The sequence below is a fragment of the Panulirus ornatus genome, chromosome 21 (assembly GCF_036320965.1).
Source record: "Panulirus ornatus isolate Po-2019 chromosome 21, ASM3632096v1, whole genome shotgun sequence".
NCBI classification, from domain to species: Eukaryota; Metazoa; Arthropoda; class Malacostraca; order Decapoda; family Palinuridae; genus Panulirus; species Panulirus ornatus.
Genome location: NC_092244.1, coordinates 28,339,041 through 28,366,190, shown reverse-complemented (window position 1 = coordinate 28,366,190; position 27,150 = coordinate 28,339,041). Strand labels below are relative to the sequence as shown.

Below are 27,150 nucleotides of genomic sequence, written 5' to 3'. Positions count from 1 at the left end.
GGATGTAAGGCATGTGTACGTGTAGGAAGAGAGGAAAGTGACTGGTTCTCAGTGAATGTAGGTTTGCGGCAGGGGTGTGTGATGTCTCCATGGTTGTTTAATTTGTTTATGGATGGGGTTGTTAGGGAGGTAAATGCAAGAGTTTTGGAAAGAGGGGCAAGTATGAAGTCTGTTGGGGATGAGAGAGCTTGGGAAGTGAGTCAGTTGTTGTTCGCTGATGATACAGCGCTGGTGGCGGATTCATGTGAGAAACTGCAGAAGCTGGTGACGGAGTTTGGTAAAGTGTGTGGAAGAAGAAAGTTAAGAGTAAATGTCAATAAGAGCAAGGTTATTAGGTACAGTAGGGTTGAGGGTCAAGTCAATTGGGAGGTGAGTTTGAATGGTGAGAGGCTGGAGGAAGTGAAGTGTTTTAGATATCTGGGAGTGGATCTGTCAGCGGATGGAACCATGGAAGCGGAAGTGGATCATAGGGTGGGGGAGGGGGCGAAAATTTTGGGAGCCTTGAAAAATGTGTGGAAGTCGAGAACATTATCCCGGAAAGCAAAAATGGGTATGTTTGAAGGAATAGTAGTTCCAACAATGTTGTATGGTTGCGAGGCGTGGGCTATGGATAGAGTTGTGCGTAGGAGGATGGATGTGCTGGAAATGAGATGTTTGAGGACAATGTGTGGTGTGAGGTGGTTTGATCGAGTAAGTAACGTAAGGGTAAGAGAGATGTGTGGAAATAAAAAGAGCGTGGTTGAGAGAGCAGAAGAGGGTGTTTTGAAATGGTTTGGGCACATGGAGAGAATGAGTGAGGAAAGATTGACCAAGAGGATATATGTGTCGGAGGTGGAGGGAACGAGGAGAAGAGGGAGACCAAATTGGAGGTGGAAAGATGGAGTGAAAAGGATTTTGTGTGATCGGGGCCTGAACATGCAGGAGGGTGAAAGGAGGGCAAGGAATAGAGTGAATTGGAGCGATGTGGTATACAGGGGTTGACGTGCTGTCAGTGGATTGAATCAAGGCATGTGAAGCGTCTGGGGTAAACCATGGAAAGCTGTGTAGGTATGTATATTTGCGTGTGTGGACGTGTGTATGTACATGTGTATGGGGGGGGTTGGGCCATTTCTTTCGTCTGTTTCCTTGCGCTACCTCGCAAACGCGGGAGACAGCGACAAAGTATAAAAAAAAAAAAAAAAAAAACATAAGTATACGTATGTAAGTATGAGAGATGGCCAGAGAGCGTTATTGGATTACATGTTAATTGATAGGCGCATGAGAGAGAGACTTTTGGATGTTAATAAGGTGAGAGGTGCAACTGGAGGGTTGTCTGATCATTATCTTGTGGAGGCACAGGTGAAGGTTTGTAGAGGTTTTCAGAAAAGGAGAATTTTAGGGTGAAGAGAGTGATGAGAGTAAGTGAGCTTGGGAAGGAGACTTGTGTGAGGAAGTACCAGGAGAGACTGAGTACAGAATGGAAAAAGGTGGGAACAAATGACGTAAGGGGAGTGGGGGAGGAATGGGATGTATCTAGGGAAGCATTGATGGCTTGCGCAAAAGATTCTTGTGGCATGAGAAGCGTGGGAGGTGGGCAGATTAAAAAGGGTAGTGAGTGGTAGGGTGAAGAAGTAAGATTATTAGTGAAAGAGAAGAGAGAGGCATTTGGCAATTTTTGCAGGGAAATAATGCAAATGAGTGGGAGATGTATAAAAGAAAGAGGCAGGAGGTCAAGAGAAAGGTGCAAGAGGTGAAAAAGAGGGCAAATGAGATTTGGGGTAAGAGAGTATCATTATATTTCAGGGAGAATAAAAAGATGTTTTGGAAGGAGGTAAATAAAGTGAGTAAGACAAGGGAACAAATGGGAACTTCAGTGAAGGGGGCTAATGGGGAGGTGATAACAAGTAGAGGTGATGTGAGAAGGAGATGGAGTGAGTATTTTGAGGGTTTGTTGTAATGTGTTTGATGACAGACTGGTAGATATAGGGTGTTTTGGTCGAGGTGGTGTGCAAAGTGAGAGGGTTAGGGAGAATAATTTGGTAAACAGAGAAGAGGTAGTAAAAGCTTTGCTGAAGATGAAAGCCGGCAAGGCAGCAGGTTTGGATGGTACTGCAGTGGAATTTATCAAAAAAGGGGGTGACTCTATTGTTGACTGGTTGGTAAGGTGATTTAATGTATGTATGACTCATGGTGATGTGCCCGATGATTGGCAGAATGCTTGCATAGTGCCATTGTACAAAGGCAAAGGGGATAAAAGTGAGTGCTCAAATTACAGAGGTATAAGTTTGTTAAGTATTCCTGGGAAATTATATGGAGTATTGATTGAAAGGGTGAAGGCATGTACAGAGCATCAGAATGGGGAAGAGCAGTGTGGTTTCAGAAATGGTAGAGGATGTGTGGATCAGGTGTTTGCTTTGAAGAATGTATGCGAGAAATACTTAGAAAAGCAAATGGATTTGTATGTAGCATTTATGGATCAGGAGAAGGCATATGATAAAGTTGATAGAGATGCTCTGTGGAAGGTATTTAGAAGATATGGTGTGGGAGGCAAGTTGTTAGAAGCAGTGAAAAGTTTTTATCGAGGACGTAAGGCATGTGTACGTGCAGGAAGAGAGGAAAGCGACTGGTTCTCAGTGAATGTAGGTTTGCGGCAGGGGTTTGTGATGTCACCATGGTTGTTTAATTTGTTTATGGATGAGGTTGTTAGGGAGGTGAATGCAAGAGGTTTGGAAAGAGGGGCAAGTATGCAGTCTGTTGTGGATGAGAGCTTGGGAAGTGAGTCAGTTGTTGTTCGCTGATGATACAGCACTGGTGTCTGTCTCGTGAGAAACTGCAGAAGCTGGTGACTGAGTTTGGTAAAGTGTGTGAAAGAAGAAAGCTGAGAGTAAATGTGTATAAGAGCAAGGTTATTAGGTACACTAGGGTTGAGGGACAAATCAATTGGGAGGTAAGTCTGAATGGAGAAAAGCTGGAGGAAGTAAAGTGTTTTAGATATCTGGAAGTGGATTTGGCAGCGGATGGACCATGGAAGCAGAAGCGATTCATAGGGTGGGGGAGGGAGCGAAAGTTCTGGAAGCATTGAAGAATGTGTGGAAGTCGAGAACATTATCTCGGAGAGCAAAAATGGGTATGCTTAAAGGAATAGTGGTTCCAACAATGTTATATGGTTGCGAGGCGTGGGTTATAGATAGAGTTGTGCAGAGGAGGGTGGATGTGCTGGAAATGAGATGTTTGAGGAAAATATGTGGTGTGAGGTGGTTTGATCAAGTAAGTAATAATAGGGTAAGAGAGATGTGTCGTAATAAAAAGAGTGTGGTTGAGAAAGCAGAAGAGGGTATTTTGAAATGGTTTCATCACATGGAGAGAATGAGTGAGGAAAAAAGGAAAGATTGACCAAGAGGATATATGTGTCAGAGGTGGAGGGAACAAGAAGTGGGAGACCAAATTGGAGGTGGAAAGATGGAGTGAAAAAGATTTTGAGTGATCGGGGCCTGAACATGCAGGAGGGTGAAAGGCGTACAAGGAATAGAGTGAATTGGAACAATGTGGTATACCTGGGTCGACGTACTGTCAATGGATTGAACCAGGGAATGTGAAGCGTCTGGGGTAAACCATGGAAAGTTCTGTGGGGCCTGGATGTGGGAAGGGAGCTGTGGTTTCGGTGCATTATTACATGACAGCTAGAGACTGAGTGCGAACGAATGTGGCCTTCGTTGTCTTTTCCTAGCACTACCTCACGCACATGAGGGGGGAGGGGGTTGTTATTTCACATGGCGGGGTGGCGATGCAAATGAATAAAGGCAGACAGTATGAATTATCCTCTACCACTTCTGAAACCACACTGCTCTTCCCCAATCTGATGCTCTGTACATGCCTTCACCCTCTCAATCAATACCCTCCCATACAATTTACCAGGAATACTCAACAAACTTATACCTCTGTAATTTGAGCACTCACTCTTATCCCCTCTGCCTTTGTACAATGGCACTATGCAAGCATTCCGCCAATCCTCAGGCACCTCACCATGAATCATACATACATTAAATAACCTTACCAACCAGTCAACAATACAGTCACCCCCTTTCTTAATATAGCGAGATATACATAAGTATACCTATGTAAGTAGGAGAGATGGCCAGAGAGCTTTATTGGATTACATGTTAATTGAGAGGCGCGCGAAAGAGGGACTTTTGGACGTTAATGTGATGAGAGGTGCAACTGGAGGGATGTCTGATCATTATTTTGTGGAGCCGAAGGTGAAGATTTGTATGGGTTTTCAGAAAAGAAGAGAGAATGTTGGGGTGAAGAGGGTGGTGAGAGTAAGTGAGCTTGGGAAGGAGACGTGTGAGGAAGTACCAGGAGAGACTGAGTACAGAATGGAAAAAGGTGAGAACAAAGGAGGTAAGGGGAGTGGGGGAGGAATGGGATGTATTTAGGGAAGCAGTGATGGCTTGCGCAAGAGATGCTTGTGGCATGAGAAGCGTGGGAGGTGGGTTGATTAGAAAGGGTAGTGAGTGGTGGAATGGGGAGGTGATAACAAGTAGTGGTGATGTGAGAAGGAGATGGAGTGAGTATTTTGAAGGTTTGTTGAATGTTTGATGATAGAGTGGCAGATATAGGGTGTTTTGGTCGAGGTGGTGTGCAAAGTGAGAGGGTTAGGGAAAGTGATATGGTAAACAGAGAAGAGGTAGTAAAAGCTTTGCGGAAGATGAAAGCCGGCAAGGCAGTAGGTTTGGATGGTATTGCAGTGGAATTTATTAAAAAAGGGGGTGACTGTATTGTTGACTGGTTGGTAAGGTTATTTAATGTATGTATGATTCATGGTGAGGTGCCTGAGGATTGGCGGAATGCTTGCATAGTGCCATTGTACAAAGGCAAAGGGGATAAGAGTGAGTGCTCAAATTACAGAGGTATAAGTTTGTTGAGTATTCCTGGTAAATTGTATGGGAGGGTATTGATTGAGAGGGTGAAGGCATGTACAGAGCATCAGATTGGGGAAGAGCAGTGCGGTTTCAGAAGTGGTAGAGGATGTGTGGACCAGGTGTTTGCTTTGAAGAATGTATGTGAGAAATACTTAGAAAAGCAAATGGATTTGTATGTAGCATTTATGGATCTGGAGAAGGCATATGATAGAGTTGATAGAGATGCTCTGTGGAAGGTATTAAGAATATATGGTGTGGGAGGCAAGTTGTTAGAAGCAGTGAAAAGTTTTTATCGAGGATGTAAGGCATGTGTACGTGTAGGAAGAGAGGAAAGTGATTGGTTCTCAGTGAATGTAGGTTTGCGGCAGGGGTGTGTGATGTCTCCATGGTTGTTTAATTTGTTTATGGATGGGGTTGTAAGGGAGGTAAATGCAAGAGTCCTGGAAAGAGGGGCAAGTATGAAGTCTGTTGGGGATGAGAGAGCTTGGGAAGTGAGTCAGTTGTTGTTCGCTGATGATACAGCGCTGGTGGCTGATTCATGTGAGAAACTGCAGAAGCTGGTGACTGAGTTTGGTAAAGTGTGTGGAAGAAGAAAGTTGAGAGTAAATGTGAATAAGAGCAAGGTTATTAGGTACAGTAGGGGTGAGGGTCAAGTCAATTGGGAGGTGAGTTTGAATGGAGAAAAACTGGAGGAAGTGAAGTGTTTTAGATATCTGGGAGTGGATCTGTCAGCGGATGGAACCATGGAAGCGGAAGTGGATCATAGGGTGGGGGAGGGGGCGAAAATTTTGGGAGCCTTGAAAAATGTGTGGAAGTCGAGAACATTATCTCGGAAAGCAAAAATGGGTATGTTTGAGGGAATAGTGGTTCCAACAATGTTGTATGGTTGCGAGGCGTGGGCTATGGATAGAGATGTGCGCAGGAGGATGGATGTGCTGGAAATGAGATGTTTGAGGACAATGTGTGGTGTGAGGTGGTTTGATCGAGTAAGTAACGTAAGGGTAAGAGAGATGTGTGGAAATAAAAAGAGCGTGGTTGAGAGAGCAGAAGAGGGTGTTTTGAAATGGTTTGGGCACATGGAGAGAATGAGTGAGGAGAGATTGACCAAGAGGATATATGTGTCGGAGGTGGAGGGAACGAGGAGAAGAGGGAGACCAAATTGGAGGTGGAAAGATGGAGTGAAAAGGATTTTGTGTGATCGGGGCCTGAACATGCAGGAGGGTGAAAGGAGGGCAAGAAATAGAGTGAATTGGAGTCATGTGGTATACAGGGGTTGACGTGCTGTCAGTGGATTGAAGCAAGGCATGTGAAGCGTCTGGGGTAAACCATGGAAAGCTGTGTAGGTATGTATATTTGCGTGTGTGGACGTGTGTATGTACATGTGTATGGGGGGGGGGGGGGTTGGGCCATTTCTTTCGTCTGTTTCCTTGCGCTACCTCGCAAACGCGGGAGACAGCGACAAAGTATAGAAAAAAAAAAAAAAAAAAAAAAATCTCGCTTTTTAAACCAGGTATTACACTGAACACATCATGTATACCAATGATTCCCTCAACTGCCACATTACTCACCTTTGCATTCAAATCACCCATCACTATAACCCGGTCTTGTGCATCAAAACCACTAACACACTCATTCAGCTGCTCCCAAAACACTTGCCTCTCATGATCTTCTTCTCATGCCCAGGTGCATATGCACCCATCTCTCTCCATCAACTTTCAGTTTTACCCATATAAATCTAGAATTTACTTTCTTACATTCTATCACATACTCCCACAACTGTTTCAGGAGTAGTGCTACTCCTTCCCTTGCTCTTGTCCTCTCACTAACCTCTGACTTTACTCCCAAGACATTCCCAAACCACTCTTCCCCTTTACCCGAGCTTCGTTTCACTCAGAGCCAAAACATCCAGGTTCCTTTCCTCAAACATACTACCTATCTCTTCTTTTTTCACATCTTGGTTACATCCACACACATTTAGACACCCCAATCTGAGCCTTCGAGGAGGATGAGCAATCCCCGCGTGACTCCTTCTTCTGTTTCCCATTTTAGAAAGTTAAAATACAAGGAGGGGAGGATTTCTGGATCAGGTGTTTGCTTTGAAGAATGTATGTGAGAAATATTTAGAAAAGCAAATGGATTTGTATGTAGCATTTATGGATCTGGAGAAGGCATATGATAAGAGTTGATAGAGATGCTCTGTGGAAGGTACTAAGAATATATGGTGTGGGAGGCAAGTTGTTAGAAGCAGTGAAAAGTTTTTATCGAGGATGTAAGGCATGTGTACGTGTAGGAAGAGAGGAAAGTGATTGGTTCTCAGTGAATGTAGCTTTGCGGCAGGGGTGTGTGATGTCTCCATGGTGGTTTAATTTGTTTATGGATGGGGTTGTTAGGGAGGTGAATGCAAGAGTTTTGGAAAGAGGGGCAAGTATGAAGTCTGTTGTGGATGATAGAGCTTGGGAAGTGAGTCAGTTGTTGTTCGCTGATGATACAGCACTGGTGGCCGATTCATGTAAGAAACTGCAGAAGCTGGTGACTGAGTTTGGTAAAGTGTGTGAAAGAAGAAAGTTAAATGTGAATAAGAGCAAGGTTATTAGGTACAGTAGGGTTGAGGGTCAAGTCAATTGGGAGGTAAGTTGGAATGGAGAAAAACTGGAGGAAGTAGGGTGTTTTAGATATCTGCGAGTGGATCTGGCAGCGGATGGAACCATGGAAGCAGAAGTGAATCATACGGTGGGGGAGGGGGCGAAAATCCCGGGAGCTTTGAAGAATGTGTGGAAGTCGAGAACATTATCTCGGAAAGCAAAAATGGGTATGTTTGAAGGAATGGAGGTTCCAACAATGTTGTATGGTTGCGAGGTGTGGGCTATGGATAGAATTGTGCGCAGGAGGGTGGATGTGCTGGGAATGAGATGTTTGAGGGCAATATGTGGTGTGAGGTGGTTTGATCGAGTAAGTAATGTAAGGGTAAGAGAGATGTGTGGAAATAAAAAGAGCGTGGTTGAGAGAGCAGAAGAGGGTGTTTTGAAATGGTTTGGGCACATGGAGAGAATGAGAGAGGAAAGATTGACCAAGAGGATATATGTGTCGGAGGTGGAGGGAACGAGGAGAAGTGGGAGACTAAATTGGAGGTGGAAAGATGGAGTGAAAAAGATTTTGAGTGATTGGGGCCTGAACATGCAGGAGGGTGAAAGGCGGGCAAGGAATAGAGTGAATTGGATCGATGTGGTATACCAGGGTCGAGGTGCTGTCAATGGATTGAATCAGGGCATGTGAAGCGTCTGGGGTAAACCATGAAAAGTTTTGTGGGGCCTGGATGTGGAAAGGGAGCTGTGGTTTTGGGCATTATTACATGACAGCTAAAGACTGAGTGTGAATGAAAGTGGCCTTTGTTGTCTTTTCCTAGCGCTACCTCGCATACATGAGGGGGGAGGGGGATGTTATTCCATGTGTGGCGAGGTGGCCATGGGAATAAAGGCAGACAGTATTAATTATGTACATGTGAATATATGTATATGTCTGTGTGTGTATATATATGTGTACATTGACATTTATAGGTATGTATAGTGAATGTAGGTTTGCAGCAGGGGTGTGTGATGTCTCCATGGTTGTTTAATTTGTTTATGGATGGGGTTGTTAGGGAGGTAAATCCAAGAGTTTTGGAAAGAGGGGCAAGTATGAAGTCTGTTGGGGATGAGAGAGCTTGGGAAGTGAGTCAGTTGTTGTTCGCTGATGATACAGCGCTGGTGGCTGATTCATGTGAGAAACTGCAGAAGCTGGTGACTGAGTTTGGTAAAGTGTGTGAAAGAAGAAAGTTAAGAGTAAATGTGAATAAGAGCAAGGGTATTAGGTACAGTAGGGTTGAGGGTCAAGTCAATTGGGAGGTAAGTTTGAATGGAGCAAAACTGGAGGAAGTAAAGTGTTTTAGATACCTGGGAGTGGATTTGGCAGCGGATGGAACCATGGAAGCGGAAGTGGATCATAGGGTGGGGGAGGGGGCGAAAATCCTGGGAGCCTTGAAGAATGTGTGGAAGTTGAGAACATTATCTCGGAAAGCAAAAATGGGTATGTTTGAAGGAATAGTGGTTCCAACAATGTTGTATGGTTGCGAGGTGTGGGCTATGGATAGAGTTGTGCGCAGGAGGATGGATGTGCTGGAAAGAGATGTTTGAGGACAATGTGTGGTGTGAGGTGGTTTGATCGAGTAAGTAACGTAAGGGTAAGAGAGATGTGTGGAAATAAAAAGAGCGTGGTTGAGAGAGCAGAAGAGGGTGTTTTGAAATGGTTTGGGCACATGGAGAGAATGAGTGAGGAAAGATTGACCAAGAGGATATATGTGTCGGAGGTGGAGGGAACGAGGAGAAGAGGGAGACCAAATTGGAGGTGGAAAGATGGAGTGAAAAGGATTTTGTGTGATCGGGGCCTGAACATGCAGGAGGGTGAAAGGAGGGCAAGGAATAGAGTGAATTGGAGCGATGTGGTATACAGGGGTTGACGTGCTGTCAGTGGATTGAATCAAGGCATGTGAAGCGTCCGGGGTAAACCATGGAAAGCTGTGTAGGTATGTATATTTGCGTGTGTGGACGTGTGTATGTACATGTGTATGGGGGGGTTGGGCCATTTCTTTCGTCTGTTTCCTTGCGCTACCTCGCAAACGCGGGAGACAGCGACAAAGTATATAAAAAAAAAAAAAAAAAAATATATATATATATATATATATGTAGAAGGCGACTAAAAGGGGAGGGAGCAGGGGGTTGGAAATCCTCCCATCACATTCTTTTTTTCAATTTTCCAAAAGAAGGAACAGAGAAGGGGGCCAGGTGAGGATATTTCCTCAAAGGCCCAGTCCTCTATTCTAAACGCTACCTCGCTGACGAGGGAAATGGCGAATAGTTTGAAAGAAAAGAAAAAGTAATGTTTTCTTTCATACTATTCGCCATTTCCCGCATTAGCGAGGTAGCGTTGAGAACAGAGGACTGGGCCCTTGAGGGAATATCCTCACCTGGGCCCCTTCTCTGTTCCCTCTTTTGGAAAATTAAAAAAAAGTGAGAGGGGAGGATTTCCAGCCCCCCGCTCCCTCCCCTTTTAGTCGCCTTCTACGACACGCAGGGAATACGTGGGAAGTATTCTTATGTATATTTGCGTGTGTGGACGTGTATGTGTATAAATGGGCATGTGGGTGGGTTGGGCCATTCTTTCATCTGTTTCCTTGCGATACCTTGCTTATACGGGAGACAGCGACAAAGCAAAATAAATAAATATATATATAATAGATAGAAATTCCTTATGCTTCAACAACTGTATTACTAACTTTTAGTAAGATTAACCTTACCTTCATCTTTTTGGATGGGGGTGCTTTGGTGGTATCTGAGGATCGTTTTTCCGCTTTTTCCCTGCAATAATTATATGAAATTAGTAAGTGCATGTAAATGGGCAATAAATCAAAATATCAAAATCCATTACTACGCTCTCTGTATTAAACCATTCATTCATTCAAATTACCCCAAGACCGATTTCTATGTATATGTGCTGGTAATATCCAGAACTTTTCTAAAGGCTTCTGCAGCTCTAGCAAGGAAATGTAGACTCCTTAGGAGTAATAAATTGTATGATGAGATTGTACTCCCAAATATACAAACTCACCAAGGAAGATTTTCACTTGCAGTGTAAGGTCTTGCAGTCACAGCCTTGGCAACATAATTTTTTTTCCCATACTTGTACACCAATTCCCATAATAGTGGGAGATGGAGAAAGGATGCATTTGCTCAAATCCATTCTCTAGCTCTCATTTAAAACACAGTCCCCTATCCATAACCAGACCCAATGATCTTTCCATTGATTCCCAGCCACTTCATATGCCTTGCCAGAAAAACAGACAAAAAAGGCCACATTTGTTCACACTCAGTCTCCAACTGTCATTTATAATGCACCAAAACCACACCACCAATTCCACATCCAGCCCCACACACCTTTCCATGGTTTACCCCAGACATTCCGCATGCCCTGGTTCAATCCACTGGCAGCACGTCGACCCCGGTACACCACATCATTCCAATTCGCTCTATTCCTTACTCTCCTTTCACCCTCCTGTATATTCAGGCCCTAATTGCCCAAATTCTTTTTCACTCCATCCTTCCATCTCCAATTTGGTCTCCCACTTCTCTCTCTTCCCTTCACCTTTGACACATATATCCTTTGTCAATCTTTCCTCACTCATTCTCTCCATGTGCCCAAACCATTTCAACACATCCTCTTCTGCTCTCCACCACATTTTTTATTTCCACAGATCTCTCTTATCCTTACATTATGGGGAGGTGATAACAAGTAGCGGTGATGTGAGAAGGAGCTGGAGTGAGTATTTTGAAGGTTTGGTGAATGTGTTTGATGATAGAGTGGCAGATATAGGGTGTTTTGGTCAAGGTGGTGTGCAAAGTTAGAGGGTTAGGGAGAAGGATTTGGTAAACAGAGAAGAGGTAGTAAAAGCTACGTGGAAGATGAAAGCCGACAAGGCAGCAGGTTTGTATGGTATTGCAGGGGAATTTATTAAAAAAAAAAAAGGGGGGGGGGGGGGGAGTGGCTGTATTGTTGACTGGTTGGTAAGGTTAATTAGTGTATGTATGACTCATGGTGAGGTGCCTGAGGATTGGCAGAATGCTTGCATAGTGCCTTTGTACAAAGGCAAAGGGGGTAAAAGTGAGTGCTCAAATTACAAAGGTATAAGTTTGTTGAGTATTCCTGGGAAATTATATGGGAGGGTATTGACTGAGAGGGTGAAGGCATGTACAGAGCAACAGATTGGGGAAGAGCAGTGTGGTTTCAGAAGTGGTAGAGGATGTGTGGATCAGGTGTTTGCTTTGAAAAATGTATGTGAGAAATACTTAGAAAAGCAAATGGATTTGTATGTACCATTTATGGATCTGGAGAAGTCATATGATAAGAGATGATAGAGATGCTCTGTGGAAGGTATTAAGAATGTATGGTGTGGGAGGCAAGTTGTTAGAAGCAGTGAAAAGTTTTTATCGAGGATGTAAGGCATGTGTACGTATAGGAAGAGAGGAAAGTGATTGGTTCTCAGTGAATTTTGGTTTCCGGCAGGGGTGTGTGATGTCTCCATGGTTGTTAAATTTGTTTATGGATGGGGTTATTAGGGAGGTGAATACAAGAGTCTTGGAAAGAGGGGCAAATATGAAGTTTGTTGTGGATGAAAGAGCTGGGGAAGTGAGGCAGTTGTTATTTGCTGATGATACAGCGCTGGTGGCTAATTCGGGTGAGAAACTGCAGAAGCTGGTGACTGAGTTTGGTAAAGTGCGTGAAAGAAGAAAGCTGAGAGTAAATGTGAATAAGAGCAAAGATATTAGGTACAGTAGGGTTGAGGGACAAGTCAATTAGGAGTTAAGATTGAATGGAGAAAAACTAGAGGAAGTGAAGTGTTTTAGATATCTGGGAGTGTATTCGGCAGCAGATGGAACCATGGGAGTAGAAGTGAATCATAGGGTGGGGGAGGGGGCGAAAGTTCTGGGAGCATTGAAGAATGTGTGGAAGTTGAGAACATTATCTCGGAAAGCAAAAATGGGTATGTTTGAAGGAATAGTGGTTCCAACAATGTTATACGGTTAAGAGGCATGGGCTATGGATAGAGTTGTGCTGAGGAGGGTGGATGTGCTGGAAATGAGATGTTTGAGGACATATGTGGTGTGAGGTGCTTTGATCGAGTAAGTAATAATAGGGTAAGAGAGATGAGTGGTAATAAAAAGAGTTTAGCTGAGAGAGCAGAAGAGGGTGTTTTGAAATGGTTTGGTCACATGGAGAGAATGAGTGAGGAAAGATTGACCAAGAGGATATATGTGTCAGTGGTGGAGGGAACAAGAAGTGGGTAACCAAATTGGAGGTGGAAAGATGGAGTGAAAAAGATTTTGAGTGATCAGGGCCTGACCATGCAGAAGGGTGGGAGGCATGCAAGTGAATTGGAACGATGTGGTACACCGGGGTTGACGTGCTGTCGATGGATTGAACCAGGGCATGTGAAGTGTCTGGGGTAAACCATAGAAAGTTCTATGGGGCCTGGATGTGGAAAGGGAGCTGCGGTTTCAGGTGCATTATTACATGACAGCTAGAGACTGAGTGTGAACGAAAGTGGCCTTTGTTGTTTTTCCTAGCGCTACCACGTGCACATGAGGGGGGAGGGGGTTGCTATTTCAAGTGTGGCGGGGTGGCGATGGGAATGAATAAAGGCAGACAGTATGAATTATGTACATGTGTATATATGTATATGTCTGTGTGTATACATATATGTATACGTTGAGATGTATAGGTATGTATATCTGCGTATGTGGACTTGTATGTGGGTGGGTTGGGCCATTCTTTTGTCTGTTTCCTTGCGCTACCTCGCTAACGCAGGAGACAGCGACAAAGCAAAATAAATAAATAAATAAAAATTAAAGTTTGCAAATGTAAGAAAAATAAAAAATAAATCCTTTATCTATCTTTGTTTTGGCATGGTGATGTTAAAGTTTATGAATGCTACATTTGGTGCACAGTTCAAAATAAGTGTCATGAAACTTTGTCTCAGGTGATATATGTCACACATACTCATGTACTGACAAAAGATGTATGTTGCAGTTTAAGGGTTAAATGCAGGCAACTACTACACTGATCCTAAATAAATATATCATGCAATAATTACGACATTATTTCAATCATGAAAGAGGTGGTTTTCCTAATAATGTTCACAGTCTTACTCAAGCACAATCCTTAAACATACATACATTTACTTATCTATCACCTTAAGATTGATTGTCCCCAACACCAGCTAATTCACCAACATGATCACAACAAGACTTTCTGCTGCGCTGGGCAACTAAGTCTCTCCTTGCCAAACCAAACTGACAAGATGTGGTTGGAGAGGTTTGCTAGCAGGAGGAGGTACCTTTGTCTTGCATGCCAATGACTCATTCACCAACAATAACCAACCGGTAAAGTTGGTGGACAAAGAAGTCCTGTTGGTGGACCTAAGGAACATGCTGAGTAAGAATGGACCTAACTACAATAAAATCCTGTTACGATGAAGGTCATTAAGAAGACAGAATTAGTAAGATAATTAAGCAATACATAAATACATAAAATATGCCTATAACTCGTGCAAGTATTTTAGGTCATCCAATAAACAGCAAATAAAACATTTTCATATCCATCAATTATTTTTTCAGTTTATTCCCTGTTACAGGGGTTGATCAAAAGTACACAGCTTATAAATTCACTTACATATATCTTCAACAAACGTCCTACTTGCTGAAGAGAAACATGGACTTCCACACCATTACGGGTACTTCTTAATTTTCCACTTTGAAAGCACAACTGACTCATCAAATGAGACAACTACCTCCTATCACATCTCAACCTCTGCACTCAAACTTACACTTTATATAATCCCATATCTTAAATTAAAATACATCTATCTCTTCATTCATATATGGCATTTTCATCTTCACCATAATGCCTCTTCTTTTATCTTCAAGTATACTTTCATATCTCTCCTTCACCAAGATACCATCTGCTGTGCATTCTACAACAGTCTTACCATCTCAAGTCTCTGGCATCAGAATTAATTTCCAGCTGCATTCCTGATGAGTATGAATTCTTCAGTAAAATATAAAACAATAACTGGCCCTTACTTTATAACGTTTTTATTAATGTAAAACCATAATGTTTCCATATCTGGCATCAACTTTTTAAGTTCTTAAAAACATTTGATAGCTACAAATAAATATACAAAGAGAAATGAAATTACAATAATTATGTCTCATCTTCAGTATGGTAACAACTTCAAGCACACTGGATTTCACGCTCTTTACACCTTATATGTGATTTTCATAACAAAAAGCCCATTATATTTACATGTCTGGAGGCAGTGGAGTGATTCTAAATATACTGTTAGAGAAAAACAATCTCTAAGCACAGGAAATAAAGTTAGAAGTATGATCACATGCTGAAGTCTGGTTAAACTCTCAGATTAAATGGCAGTAGTGTGCAAAGATTTAAAGGCCTCAGCTGTGTGCCATAGTTTCACTGTTTATATAGCAGGGTTACAATAACTTACTGTACCTGTTTTTTGTCATTTCTATTATGGCTAAAAATCTCCCACCTGGAGATGACCTAGGAATACACCCTCCTAAAAGGACTAAAGGACCAATACCACACATTGAGCATAAATGCTTTTACCCCTAAATTCAAAACCACAGCTGCACTCTAGTCATATGTACATGGCAACACTTAACTCATGCAGCTCATTCTTAGTGACTCTAGATTTTCCTGCTGTGAGCACTATGCACTAGCCCCGCCTTTTGGCAAAATGGTAGTAGTAAATAGAAGTAGCAGGTAAGAACAATTAAAACAGAATTATTAGGTATAAGAAGCAGTTAGGGGCATTAAATAGAAGGAGTCATTAGGAACATTAGATAGGAGCCTCTGCAAACACTGCACTTGACTTGCCCTCTGCCAGTGGCCTGTCAAGGGTGAGGCACTAATGGCTAAGAAGCAGCACTGGAGTTCTTTAGTTATGGAGAGACTGTTGCCGTGGCCACCCACTTTGAGGTAGTTCCAATTGGAACAGGCATCAGAGATATAGATATAACACTCTAGTTCTCTCAATAAGTAATCATTATAACTAAAAAATACATTTTTAAATTTGCAAAACAAATATCTTTCCAAACCAAACATTCTTCAACACAAGTCTCATACATAACTTTGCAAAGCCATCAGTACTGTTAAACACTTGATCCCCAATCCTGTATTAAAATTCCTCTACAAAAATAAAAAGACATACTTACGCACTAAGTGATTTATATGCATTGTCAACGTATGGCTTAAGACCACCAAATTCCATTCCAGATGCCTTCTTTAGCATTGAACTAGCTTCTTCTGATGTCCTAAAAGTTAAGAAGCAATTTCTGTAAAGAAAAGAGTTCATTATTTTCATGATGTAGGACTATCAGCGAGTCCTTATCAAAACATAAATATGGAATTTCAACAAAACAAATTCAGAATGCAGCCACCACCTACCTCCCCTTGAGAATCAAGAAAAACACCCTGGATGGAGGGGGGCATGGGGATTTGCCAATCAGAAGCTCAAGAGATTTGCATTTTTCATGCTGCAAAACACTTTCCCAATACTGTAACTTCTTTGAAATCTTCTAGTTTTAAAATATCTAAGTGCATTGAATAAAAAAAAATTAATAACCAGGGCATATGCAACATTTGGGGTAAACCATGGAAAGGTCCATAGGGCCAGGATGTGGATTGGGAACTGTGGTTTCAGTGCATTACACATGACAGCTAGAGACTGACTGTGAACAAATGTGACGTTTTTGCATGTTTTCCTGGCGCTACCTCGCCATGCTGTTTCCTGTGGGGTGGGGTAGCGCCAGGAATGGATGAAGGCAAGGAAGTATAAATATGTGTATATATATATGTATATGTCTATATGTTATCCATGGGATAGGGAAGAATACTTCCCACGTATTCCCTGCGTGTTGTAGAAGGTAACTAAAAGGGAAGGGAGTGGAGGACTGGAAATCCTCCCCTCTCGTTTTCAATATTCCAAAAGAAGGAACAGAGAAGGGGGCCAAGTGAAGATATTCCTCTTAAGGCTGAGTCCTCTGTTCTTAAAGCTATATCACTAATTCGGGAAATGGCAAATATGTACATAAAAAAATGTGTGTGTGTGTATGTGCATATTCATTATTTGTTTATTTTACTTTGTCGCTGTCTCCCGCATTTGCAAGGTAACACAAGGAAACAGAAGAAAGAAATGGCCCAACCCACCCCCATACACATGTATATACACACACGTCCACACACGCAAATATACATACCTATACATCTCAATGTACACATATATACACACACACAGACACATACATATATACCCATGCACACAATTCACACTATCTGCCTTTATTCTATTCTTGTGGGGTGGGGTAGCGCCAGGAATGGATGAAGGCAAGGAAGTATAAATATGTGTATATATATGTATAGGGGAGTAAGGGGAGTAAGAATACTTCCCATGTATTCCCTGCGTGTCGTAGAAGGCGACTAAAAGGGAAGGGAGCGGGGGGCTGGAAATCCTCCCCTCTCTTTTTTAGTTTTCCTAATGAAGGAACAGAGGAGGGGGCCAAGTGAGGATATTCCCTGAAAGGCTCAGTCCTCTGGTCTTAACGCTACCTTGCTAACGCGGGAAATGGCGAATAGTATGAAAAAAAAAAAAAAAAAAAATATGTATATGTCTATATGTTATCCATGGGATAGGGGAGAAAGAATACTTCCCACGTATTCCCTGTGTGTTGAAGAAGGTAACTAAAAGGGAAGGGAGTGGGGGACTGGAAATCCTCCCCTCTCGTTTTCAATATTCAATTAGATCTCTCTTAGATCTACATTGCTCAGAAGAGGGGACCTCACATCAATAAACAATCCATGTTTTTGTGCCAACTATCAAATTTTGTCTTCTCTACGATGCTGGGACCCATGGCCTTCTTATACAGATACACCACTGAATTTCTGGCAATGGATGATTCGGCATCTCCTTTAGTCCGAACAAAATCATGTGAGGGAACTTGAAATTACCGCAGCCACCAGACTAGTTTACTGGGTGGCCACAGATGGCGTTGTGTGTAGGGCCCGCTTATTCACATTATTTACACTGCACTTGGTGGTGATACCGCATATCTGTGAGATTCTTAGCTTATTTCGCTTAAATTTAATCCTAGCTATGGCTTCTAAGACATATGAGTGTTAGTCCAGGTGTCAAACATAAATATCAGTCCATAGCGATCCAAGATAAAGTACAACTTTTGAGAAAATGGACCGAGGTGTTTCGGTTCTTAAGCTGTGTGACATCTACAGTATTGGTTCATCAACCTGTTTATGATATAAAGAAGCAAATGAAGAAAATATTGAAATTCTATGCAGACAGTGATTCCAAGAAGCAAATGATGATTAGAAAAACTATGAAAGATGGTAAGAGTACTGAGCAAGATCGAGTGATGATAGAATGGTTTTGACAGCGTTGGAGTGATGGAGTGGACTTATCAGGTAACATGATAATGGACCAGGATAAGTTATTCCATAAGGAACTTAAATTACAACATGAGCATGACTACATCGAAGGATGGCTTCAAAGATTCAAGACTCGTCATGGAATTTCCATGAACAAAGTGCATGTAGAAAGGCGGTCTGCAAACCACGAAGGAGCTGTTGAGTATGTGGACGAATTTGCCGAACTCAGAGCTGACGAGCACCTCAGTCCTGAGCAGGTGTATAATGCAGACGAAACTGCATTATTCTGGTGATGCACACCTAGGAAAACGCAAACAACAGAAGAAGAAGACCCCTCAGGATTCAAAAAGGGACATATCTAAGGGAGATAGCACCTATGGCAAGCAATGAAACTGCGCCCCTGTCCAAGCATATGACACTAATATTTTCATTTGTATTGCCTCCACCATGGAGATTATGTCTTTAACAGCGTTTGTTTGTTAGTCTGTGAGCAATTTTCAACAAAAGTTATGAACAAATTTTAAAGAAATTTTCAGGGAAAGTCAGAAACGACACAAGGGCCAATTCATTAGATTTTGGGAGTGATCCAAATCATTGTTGGATCCAAGACGCCATTACAAAAATATAAATTTTTGTGAATAACTATTGAACTAATAATGATATCAATGTGATTCCAAATGCCAAAGGTATGTTTTCATGGTCAAGAAATCTAAATCTTTAAATCCAAATCATTGTCTGGATCCAGGACACCACTACACCAGTGGCGCCCCCTTCAAGTGGCACCCAGGGAACTTGCCATACCCATGATATGCCACTGGATTCAAACAATCTAAGGACAGACTTCCCATCTTAGGAAGCTCAAACATTTAATATATGTTTAATTTAAATTTCTAGCAGTCCATGGTATACTTTAGACACATGGGAGATGTATAATTAGTGGCTTAGAGGTGTGTTAAGGAATTATCATTACATGACCACAGTTGGTCCAGCAAAATGGTTATTCCGACAAGGCTTTGGAACCAAGAGTGCAGGAAAATCGGTGGTGTACCTGTACAATAGTTACGTTCTTGGCACTGGGGCAACGTTGCTGTAAACCACTACCTGCACATGGAATTTGAAATGCATTAAAGAAATTCAAAAAATATTTTATCTGATGATAAAAGACATGGATCTCAAAAGGACTCTGATACTCAACTACATATTAGTAACCATAATGAAGAAATACATGCCATAAAAACTTGGGTGCATAGCAGCCATCCCTGTCTCATCAAATATACCCATTTCCACCAATTTTTTTTTATCTCACCAAGGTTAAGTTGAGGCCTCTTTCACTTGATTTTCTGTAGCTTTCTTATCACTTAATGAAGCTCTGAGAAAAACCGATTTTCCCTTTGCTTGAAAAGAACCCATTTTTCATAAGCACCAAAGAAATTTATGAATGAGTTTTTCGAAAGTCCTCTAAATTGACTGAAGAAACAAAATTTTTGCTGCTTTCCAGTATGTAAAGACTTGAAGAAGTTAATGGTGGGCTGACAACACAAAATACATTTCTTTATATAATGGATAGGGGAGAAAGAATACTTCCCACGTATTCCCTGCGTGTCATAGAAGGCAACTAAAAGGGAAGGGAGCGGGGGGGCTGGAAATCCTCCCCTCTTTTTTTTTTTTTTTTTTTTTTTCATTTTTTTTTTTTTTTTCCAAAGGAAGGAACAGAGAAGGGGGCTGGATGAGGATGTTTCCTCAGAGGCCCAGTCCTCTGTTCTTAACGCTACCTCAGAGGCCCAGTCCTCTGTTCTTAACGCTACGTCGATGACGCGGGAAATGGCGAATAGTATGAAAGAAAGAAAGAAGAAATGTCATAAGGCAGAAGTAGGTGGTAGGATCATTTGATAGGAGCTTTGTAAATGCTGTGCTAAAATTACACTCTCCTCTGCCCATGGCCTGCTCAGGGTGAAGCACTAAAGTTTTAAAAAGTGGTGATGGAGTTCTCCAATAATAGTGACTTTTGCCAAGGTTTAACACCTTGAGGGTCCTATTGGAAATGATTATCATACAGACAGACAGACAGTTTACTGGCATTTGTTTATCAATGGTAGAATAGCTGCTTTAATGAATTATCTGGCTATATTTTTATGCCTTGAGTTTTCAAAGAAACAGTTTCTTCAGCTCACTACTGGACTTCGTATACTTCATGACTAGTTTTGTAGATTTGAAATATCACCAGGAATTAATGGTCATTCACCACTTTCTAACACGAAAAAGATATCTAAAAAAAATCTAAAGTTACTTGCAAAACAAATAGAGTTTTAATAATATGTTAACGCCCAATTTTGAGCAAAGAAATATGTTTCTCAGACACAATTGTTAATTTCCTCAAAATCATATACAGGCTGAGTTACCTTCCAAAACTTAAACCAGATGCTGTTTTTGCAATGTCCAGCAACTGTGCTGCAGCAGCAGAATCTATAGGCCGCTTGAAGTTCATGTACACACAACAGGGATCCTTCTCAGGTGCCTGTAATTGTATAATCAGTATGAGTAATATCATGGTACTCAACAAGAAAAGGAGGTAAATCACCAATTTTGAATAACAAACAAATAAATTTATCCATTCCAAGCCATACCTCACTAATGCACGAAACAGCAACCAAGTATGAAACTGCAATTCAATCCTCATTTTCAATGTGCAGAACCACTATCCCTGGGGATAGGGGAGAAAGAATACTTCCCAGCGCATTCCTCACGTGTTGTAGAAGGCGACTAAAGGGGACGGGAGCGGGGGCTAGAAACCCTCCCCTCCTTGTATTTCGACTTTCTAAAAGGGGAAACAGAGGAAGGAGTCACGCGGGGAGTGCTCATCCTCCTCAAAGGCTCAGATTGGGGTGTCTAAATGTGTGTGGATGTAACCAAGATGAGAAAAAAGGAGAGACAGGTAGTATGTTTGAGAGAAGGAACCTGGATGTTTTGGCTCTGAGTGAAACGAATCTCAAGGGTAAAGGGGAAGAGTGGTTTGGGAATGTCTTGGGAGTAAAGTCAGGGGTTAGTGAGAGGACAAGAGCAAGAGAAGGAGTAGCACTACTCCTGAAACAGGAGTGGTGGGAGTATGTGATAGAGTGTAAGAAAGTAAACTCTAGATTGATATGGGTAAAACTGAAAGTGGATGGAGAGAGATGGGTGATTATTGGTGCATATGCACCTGGGTATGAGAAGAAAGATCATGAGAGGCAAGTGTTTTGGGAGCAGCTGAATGAGGGTGTTACTAGTTTTGATGCACGAGACGGGAGGTTATAGTGATGGGTGATTTGAATGCAAAGGTGAGTAATGTGGCAGTTGAGGGAATAATTGGTATACATAGGGTGTTCAGTGTTGTAAATGGAAATGGTGAAGAGCTCGTAGATTTATGTGCTGAAAAGGGACTGGTGATTGGTAATACCTGGTTTAAAAAGCGAGATATACATAAGTATACGTATGTAAGTAGGAAAGATGGCCAGAGAGCGTTATTGGATTACATGTTAATTGATAGGCACGTGAGAGAGACTTTTGGGTGTTAATGTGCTGAGAGGTGCAACTGGAGGGATGTCTGATCATCATCTTGTGGAGGCGAAGGTGAAGATTTGTAGAGGTTTTCAGAAAAGAAGAGAGAATGTTGGAGTGAAGAGAGTGGTGAGAGTAAGTGAGCTTGGGAAGGAGACTTGTGTGAGGAAGTACCAAGAGAGACTGAGTACAGAATGGAAAAAGGTGAGAACAAAGGAGGTAAAGGGAGTGGGGGAGGAATGGGATGTATATAGGTGAGCAGTGATGGCTTGCGCAAAAGATGCTTGTGGCATGAGAAGCGTGGGAGGTGGACAGATTAGAAAGGACAGTGAGTGGTGGGATGAAGAAGTAAGATTAGTGAAAGAGAAGAGAGAGGCATTTGAACGATTTTTGCAGGGAAAAAATGCAAATGAGTGGGAGATGTATAAAAGAAAGAGGCAGGAGGTCAAGAGAAAGGTGCAAGAGGTGAAAAAGAGGGAAAATGAGAGTTGGGGTGAGAGAGTATCATTAAATTTTAGGGAGACTAAAAAGATGCTCTGGAAGGAGGTAAATAAAGTACGTAAGACAAGGGAGCAAATGGGAACTTCAGTGAAGGGCGCTAATGGGGAGGTGATAACAAGTAGTGGTGATGTGAGAAGGAGATGGAGTGAGTATTTTGAAGGTTTGCTGAATGTGTTTGATGATAGAGTGACAGATATAGGGTGTTTTGGTCGAGGTGGTGTGCAAAGTGAGAGGGTTAGGGAAAATGATTTGGTAAACAGAGAAGAGGTAGTAAAAGCTTTGCGGAAGATGAAAGCCGGCAAGGCAGCAGGTTTGGATGGTATTAAAGTGGAATTTATTAAAAAAAGGGGGTGACTGTATTGTTGCCTGGTTGGTAAGGTTATCTAATGTATGTATGATTCATGGTGAGGTGCCTGAGGATTGGTGGAATGCTTGCATAGTGCCATTGTACAAAGGCAATGGGGATAAGAGAGAGTGCTCAAATTGCAGAGGCATAAGTTTACTGAGTATTCCTGGTAAAATTATATGGGAGGGTATTGATTGAGAGAGTGAAGGCATGTACAGAGCATCAGATTGGGGAAAAGCAGTGTGGTTTCAGAAGTGGTAGAGGATGTGTGGATCAGGTGTTTGCTTTGAAAAATGTACGTGAGAAATACTTAGAAAGGCAAATGGATTTGTATGTAGCATTTATAGATCTGGAGAAGGCATATGATAGAGTTGATATAGATGCTCTGTGGAAGGTACTAAGAATATAATATATGGTGTGGGAGGCAAGTTGTTAGAAGCATTGAAAAGTTTTTATCGAGGATGTAAGGCATGTGTACGTATAGGAAGAGAGGAAAGTGATTGGTGCTCAGTGAATGTAGGTTTGCAGCAGGGGTGTGTGATGTCTCCATGGTTGTTTAATTTGTTTATGGATGGGGTTGTTAGGGAGGTGAATGCAAGAGTTTTGGAAAGTGGGGCAAGTATGCAGTCTGTTGTGGATGAGAGAGCTTGGGAAGTGAGTCAGTTGTTGTTTGCTGATGATACAGCGCTGGTGGCTGATTCATGTGAGAAACTGCAGAAGCTGGTGACTGAGTTTGGTAAAGTGTGTGAAAGAAGAAAGTTAAGAGTAACTGTGAATACGAGCAAGGTTATTAGGTACAGTAGGGTTGAGGGTCAAGTCAATTGGGAGGTAAGTTTGAATGGAGAAAAACTGGAGTGGATCTGGCAGCAGATGGAACCATGGAAGCAGAAGTGAATCATAGGGTGGGGAAGGGGGCGAAAATCCTGGGAGCCTTGAAGAATGTTTGGAAGTCGAGAACATTATCTCGGAAAGCAAAAATGGGTATGTTTGAAGGAATAGTGGTTCCAACAATGTTGTATGATTGCAAAGCGTGGGCTATGGATAGAGTTGAGCGCAGGAGGGTGGATGTGCTGGAAATGAGATGTTTGAGGACAATATGTGGTGTGAGGTGGTTTGATCGAGTAAGTAACGCAAGGGTAAGATAGATGTGTGGAAATAAAAAGAGCGTGGTTGAGAGAGCAGAAGAGGATGTTTTGAAATGGTTTCATCACATGGAGAGAATGAGTGAGGAAAGATTGACCAAGAGGATATATGTGTCGGAGGTGGAGGGAACGAGGAGAAGTGGGAGACCAAATTGGACGTGGAAAGATGGAGTGAAAAAGATTTTGAGTGACCGGGGCCTGAACATGCAGGAGAGTGAAAGGAGGGCAAGGAATAGAGTGAATTGGATCGATGTGGTATACCGGGGTCAACGTGCTGTCAATGGATTGAATCTGAGCATGTGAAGCGTCTGGGGTAAACCATGGAAAGTTCTGTGGGGCCTGGATGTGGAAAGGGAGCTGTGGTTTCGGGCATTATTACATGACAGCTAGAGACTGAGTGTGAACGAATGGGGCCTTTGTTGTATTTTCCTAGCGCTACCTCGCACACATGAGGGGGGGAGAGGGATGTTATTCCATGTGTGGCAGGATGGCGATGGGAATAAATAAAGACAGACAGTATGAATTATGTACATGTGTATATATGTATATGTCTGTGTGTATATATATGTGTACATTGAGATGTATAGGTATGTATATTTGCGTGTGTGGAGGTGCATGTATATACATGTGTATGGGGGTGGGTTGGGCCATTTCTTTCGTCTGTTTCCTTGCGCTACCTCTCAAACGCGGGAGACAGCGACAAAGCAAAACAATAAAAAAAAAATGATTCATGGCGAGGTGCCTGAGGATTGGCAGAATGCTTGCATAGTGCCATTGTACAAAGGCAAGGGGGTTTAAGAGTAAGTGCTCAAATTACAGAGGTATAAGTTTGTTCAGTATTCCCAGTAAATTATATGGGAGGGTATAGATTGAGAGGGTGAAGGCATGTACAGAGCATCAGATTGGGGAAGAGCAGTGTGGTTTCAGAAGTGGTAGAGGATGTGTGGATCAGGTGTTTGCTTTGAAGATTGTATGCGAGAAATACTTAGAAAAGCAAATGGATTTGTATGTGGCATTTATGGATCTGGAGAAGGCACATGATAGAGTTGATAGAGATGCTCTGTGGAAGGTATTAAGAATATATGGTATGGGAGGCAAGTTGTTAGAAGCAGTGAAAAGTTTTTATCAAGGATGTAAGGCATGTGTACGTGTAGGAAGAGAGGAAGGTGATTGGTTCTCAGTGAATGTAGCTTTGCGACAGGGATGTGTGATGTCTCCATGGTTGTTTAATTTGTTTATGGATGGGGTTGTTAGGGAGGTGAATGCAAGAGTTTTGGAAAGAGGGGCAAGTATGCAGTCTGTTGTGGATGAGAGGGCTTGGGAAGTGAGTCAGTTGTTGCTCAGTGATGATACAGCGCTGATGGCTGTTTCATGTGAGAAACTGCAGAAGCTGGTGACTGAGTTTGGTAAAGTGTGTGAAAGAAAGCTGAGAGTAAATGTGAATAAGAGCAAGGTTATTAGGTACAGCAGGTTTGAGGGTCAAGTCAATTGGGAGGTAAGTTTGAATGGAGAAAAACTGGAGGAAGTGAAGTGTTTTAGATATCTGGGAGTGGATTTGGCAGCGGATGGAACCATGGAAGCGGAAGTGAATCATAGGGTGGGGGAGGGGGCGAAAATTCTGGGAGCGTTGAAGAATGTGTGGAAGGCAAGAACATTAGCTCGGAAAGCAAAAATGGGTATGTTTGAAGGAATAGTGGTTCCAACAATGTTATACGGTTGTGAGGCGTGGGCTATGGATAGAGTTGTGCGCAGGAGGGTGGATGTGCTGGAAATGAGATCTTTGAGGACAATATGTGGTGTGAGGTGGTTTCATCGAGTAAGTAATAACAGGTTAAGAGAATTTTTTTTTTTTTTTTTTTTTTTTTTTTTTGTCGCTGTCTCCCGCGTTTGCGAGGTAGCGCAAGGAAACAGACGAAAGAAATGGCCCAACCCACCCCCATACACATGTATATACATACGTCCACACACGCAAATATACATACCTACACAGCTTTCCATGGTTTACCCCAGACGCTTCACATGCCCCGATTCAATCCACTGACAGCACGTCAACCCCGGTATACCACATCGATCCAATTCACTCTATTCCTTGCCCTCCTTTCACCCTCCTGCATGTTCAGGCCCCGATCACACAAAATCTTTTTCACTCCATCTTTCCACCTCCAATTTGGTCTCCCTCTTCTCCTCGTTCCTCCACCTCCGACACATATATCCTCTCGGTCAATCTTTCCTCACTCATTCTCTCCATGTGCCCAAACCATTTCAAAACACCCTCTTCTGCTCTCTCAACCACGCTCTTTTTATTTCCACACATCTCTCTTACCCTTACGTTACTTACTCGATCAAACCACCTCACACCACACATTGTCCTCAAACATCTCATTTCCAGCACATCCATCCTCCTGCGCACAACTCTATCCATAGCCCATGCCTCGCAACCATACAACATTGTTGGAACCACTATTCCTTCAAACATACCCATTTTTGCTTTCCGAGATAATGTTCTCGACTTCCACACATTCTTCAGGGCTCCCAGAATTTTCGCCCCCTCCCCCACCCTATGATCCACTTCCGCTTCCATGGTTCCATCCGCTGCCAGATCCACTCCCAGATATCTAAAACACTTCACTTCCTCCAGTTTTTCTCCATTCAAACTCACCTCCCAATTGACTTGACCCTCAACCCTACTGTACCTAATAACCTTGCTCTTATTCACATTTACTCTTAACTTTCTTCTTTCACACAGTTTACCGAACTCAGTCACCAGCTTCTGCAGTTTCTCACATGAATCAGCCACCAGCGCTGTATCATCAGCGAACAACAACTGACTCACTTCCCAAGCTCTCTCATCCCCAACAGACTTCATACTTGCCCCTCTTTCCAAAACTCTTGCATTCACCTCCCTAACAACCCCATCCATAAACAAATTAAACAACCATGGAGACATCACACACCCCTGCCGCAAACCTACATTCACTGAGAACCAATCACCTTCCTCTCTTCCTACACGTACACATGCCTTACATCCTCAATAAAAACTTTTCACTGCTTCTAACAACTTGCCTCCCACACCATACATTCTTAATACCTTCCACAGAGCATCTCTATCAACTCTATCATACGCCTTCTCCAGATCCATAAATGCTACATACAAATCCATTTGCTTTTCTAAGTATTTCTCACATACATTCTTCAAAGCAAACACCTGATCCACACATCCTCTACCACTTCTGAAACCACACTGCTCTTCCCCAATCTGATGCTCTGTACATGCCTTCACCCTCTCAATCAATACCCTCCCATATAATTTACCAGGAATACTCAACAACCTTATACCTCTGTAATTTGAGCACTCACTCTTATCCCCTTTGCCTTTGTACAATGGCACTATGCACGCATTCTGCCAATCCTCAGGCACCTCACCGTGAGTCATACATACATTAAATAACCTTACCAACCAGTCAACAATACAGTCACCCCCTTTTTTAATAAATTCCACTGCAATACCATTCAAACCTGCTGCCTTGCCGGCTTTCATCTTCCGCAAAGCTCTTACTACCTCTTCTCTGTTTACCAAATCATTTTCCCTAACCCTCTCACTTTGCACACCACCTCGACCAAACCACCCTATATCTGCCACTCTATCATCAAACACATTCAACAAACCTTCAAAATACTC

At 42.4% G+C, this 27,150-nt stretch overlaps 1 protein-coding gene and 1 non-coding gene across 2 annotated transcripts in view; both read right to left on the bottom strand.

The window, feature by feature from the left end:
* The window catches only part of LOC139756433 (uncharacterized), a 106,753-nt gene that overhangs the window by 4,365 nt on the left and 75,238 nt on the right, over positions 1–27,150 (bottom strand). The window contains exons 3-5 of the mRNA XM_071675872.1: positions 20,348–20,463; positions 15,725–15,844; positions 10,231–10,291 (exon numbers count right to left, since the gene is read on the bottom strand). Coding sequence (XP_071531973.1) covers positions 10,231–10,291; positions 15,725–15,844; positions 20,348–20,463 — 297 coding nt within the window. The remainder of the gene's footprint in view (positions 1–10,230; positions 10,292–15,724; positions 15,845–20,347; positions 20,464–27,150) is intronic.
* LOC139756464 (small nucleolar RNA SNORA53) lies at positions 13,691–13,920 on the bottom strand. Its single transcript, XR_011714349.1, has one exon. It is a non-coding gene; the product is annotated as a small nucleolar RNA SNORA53 (small nucleolar RNA).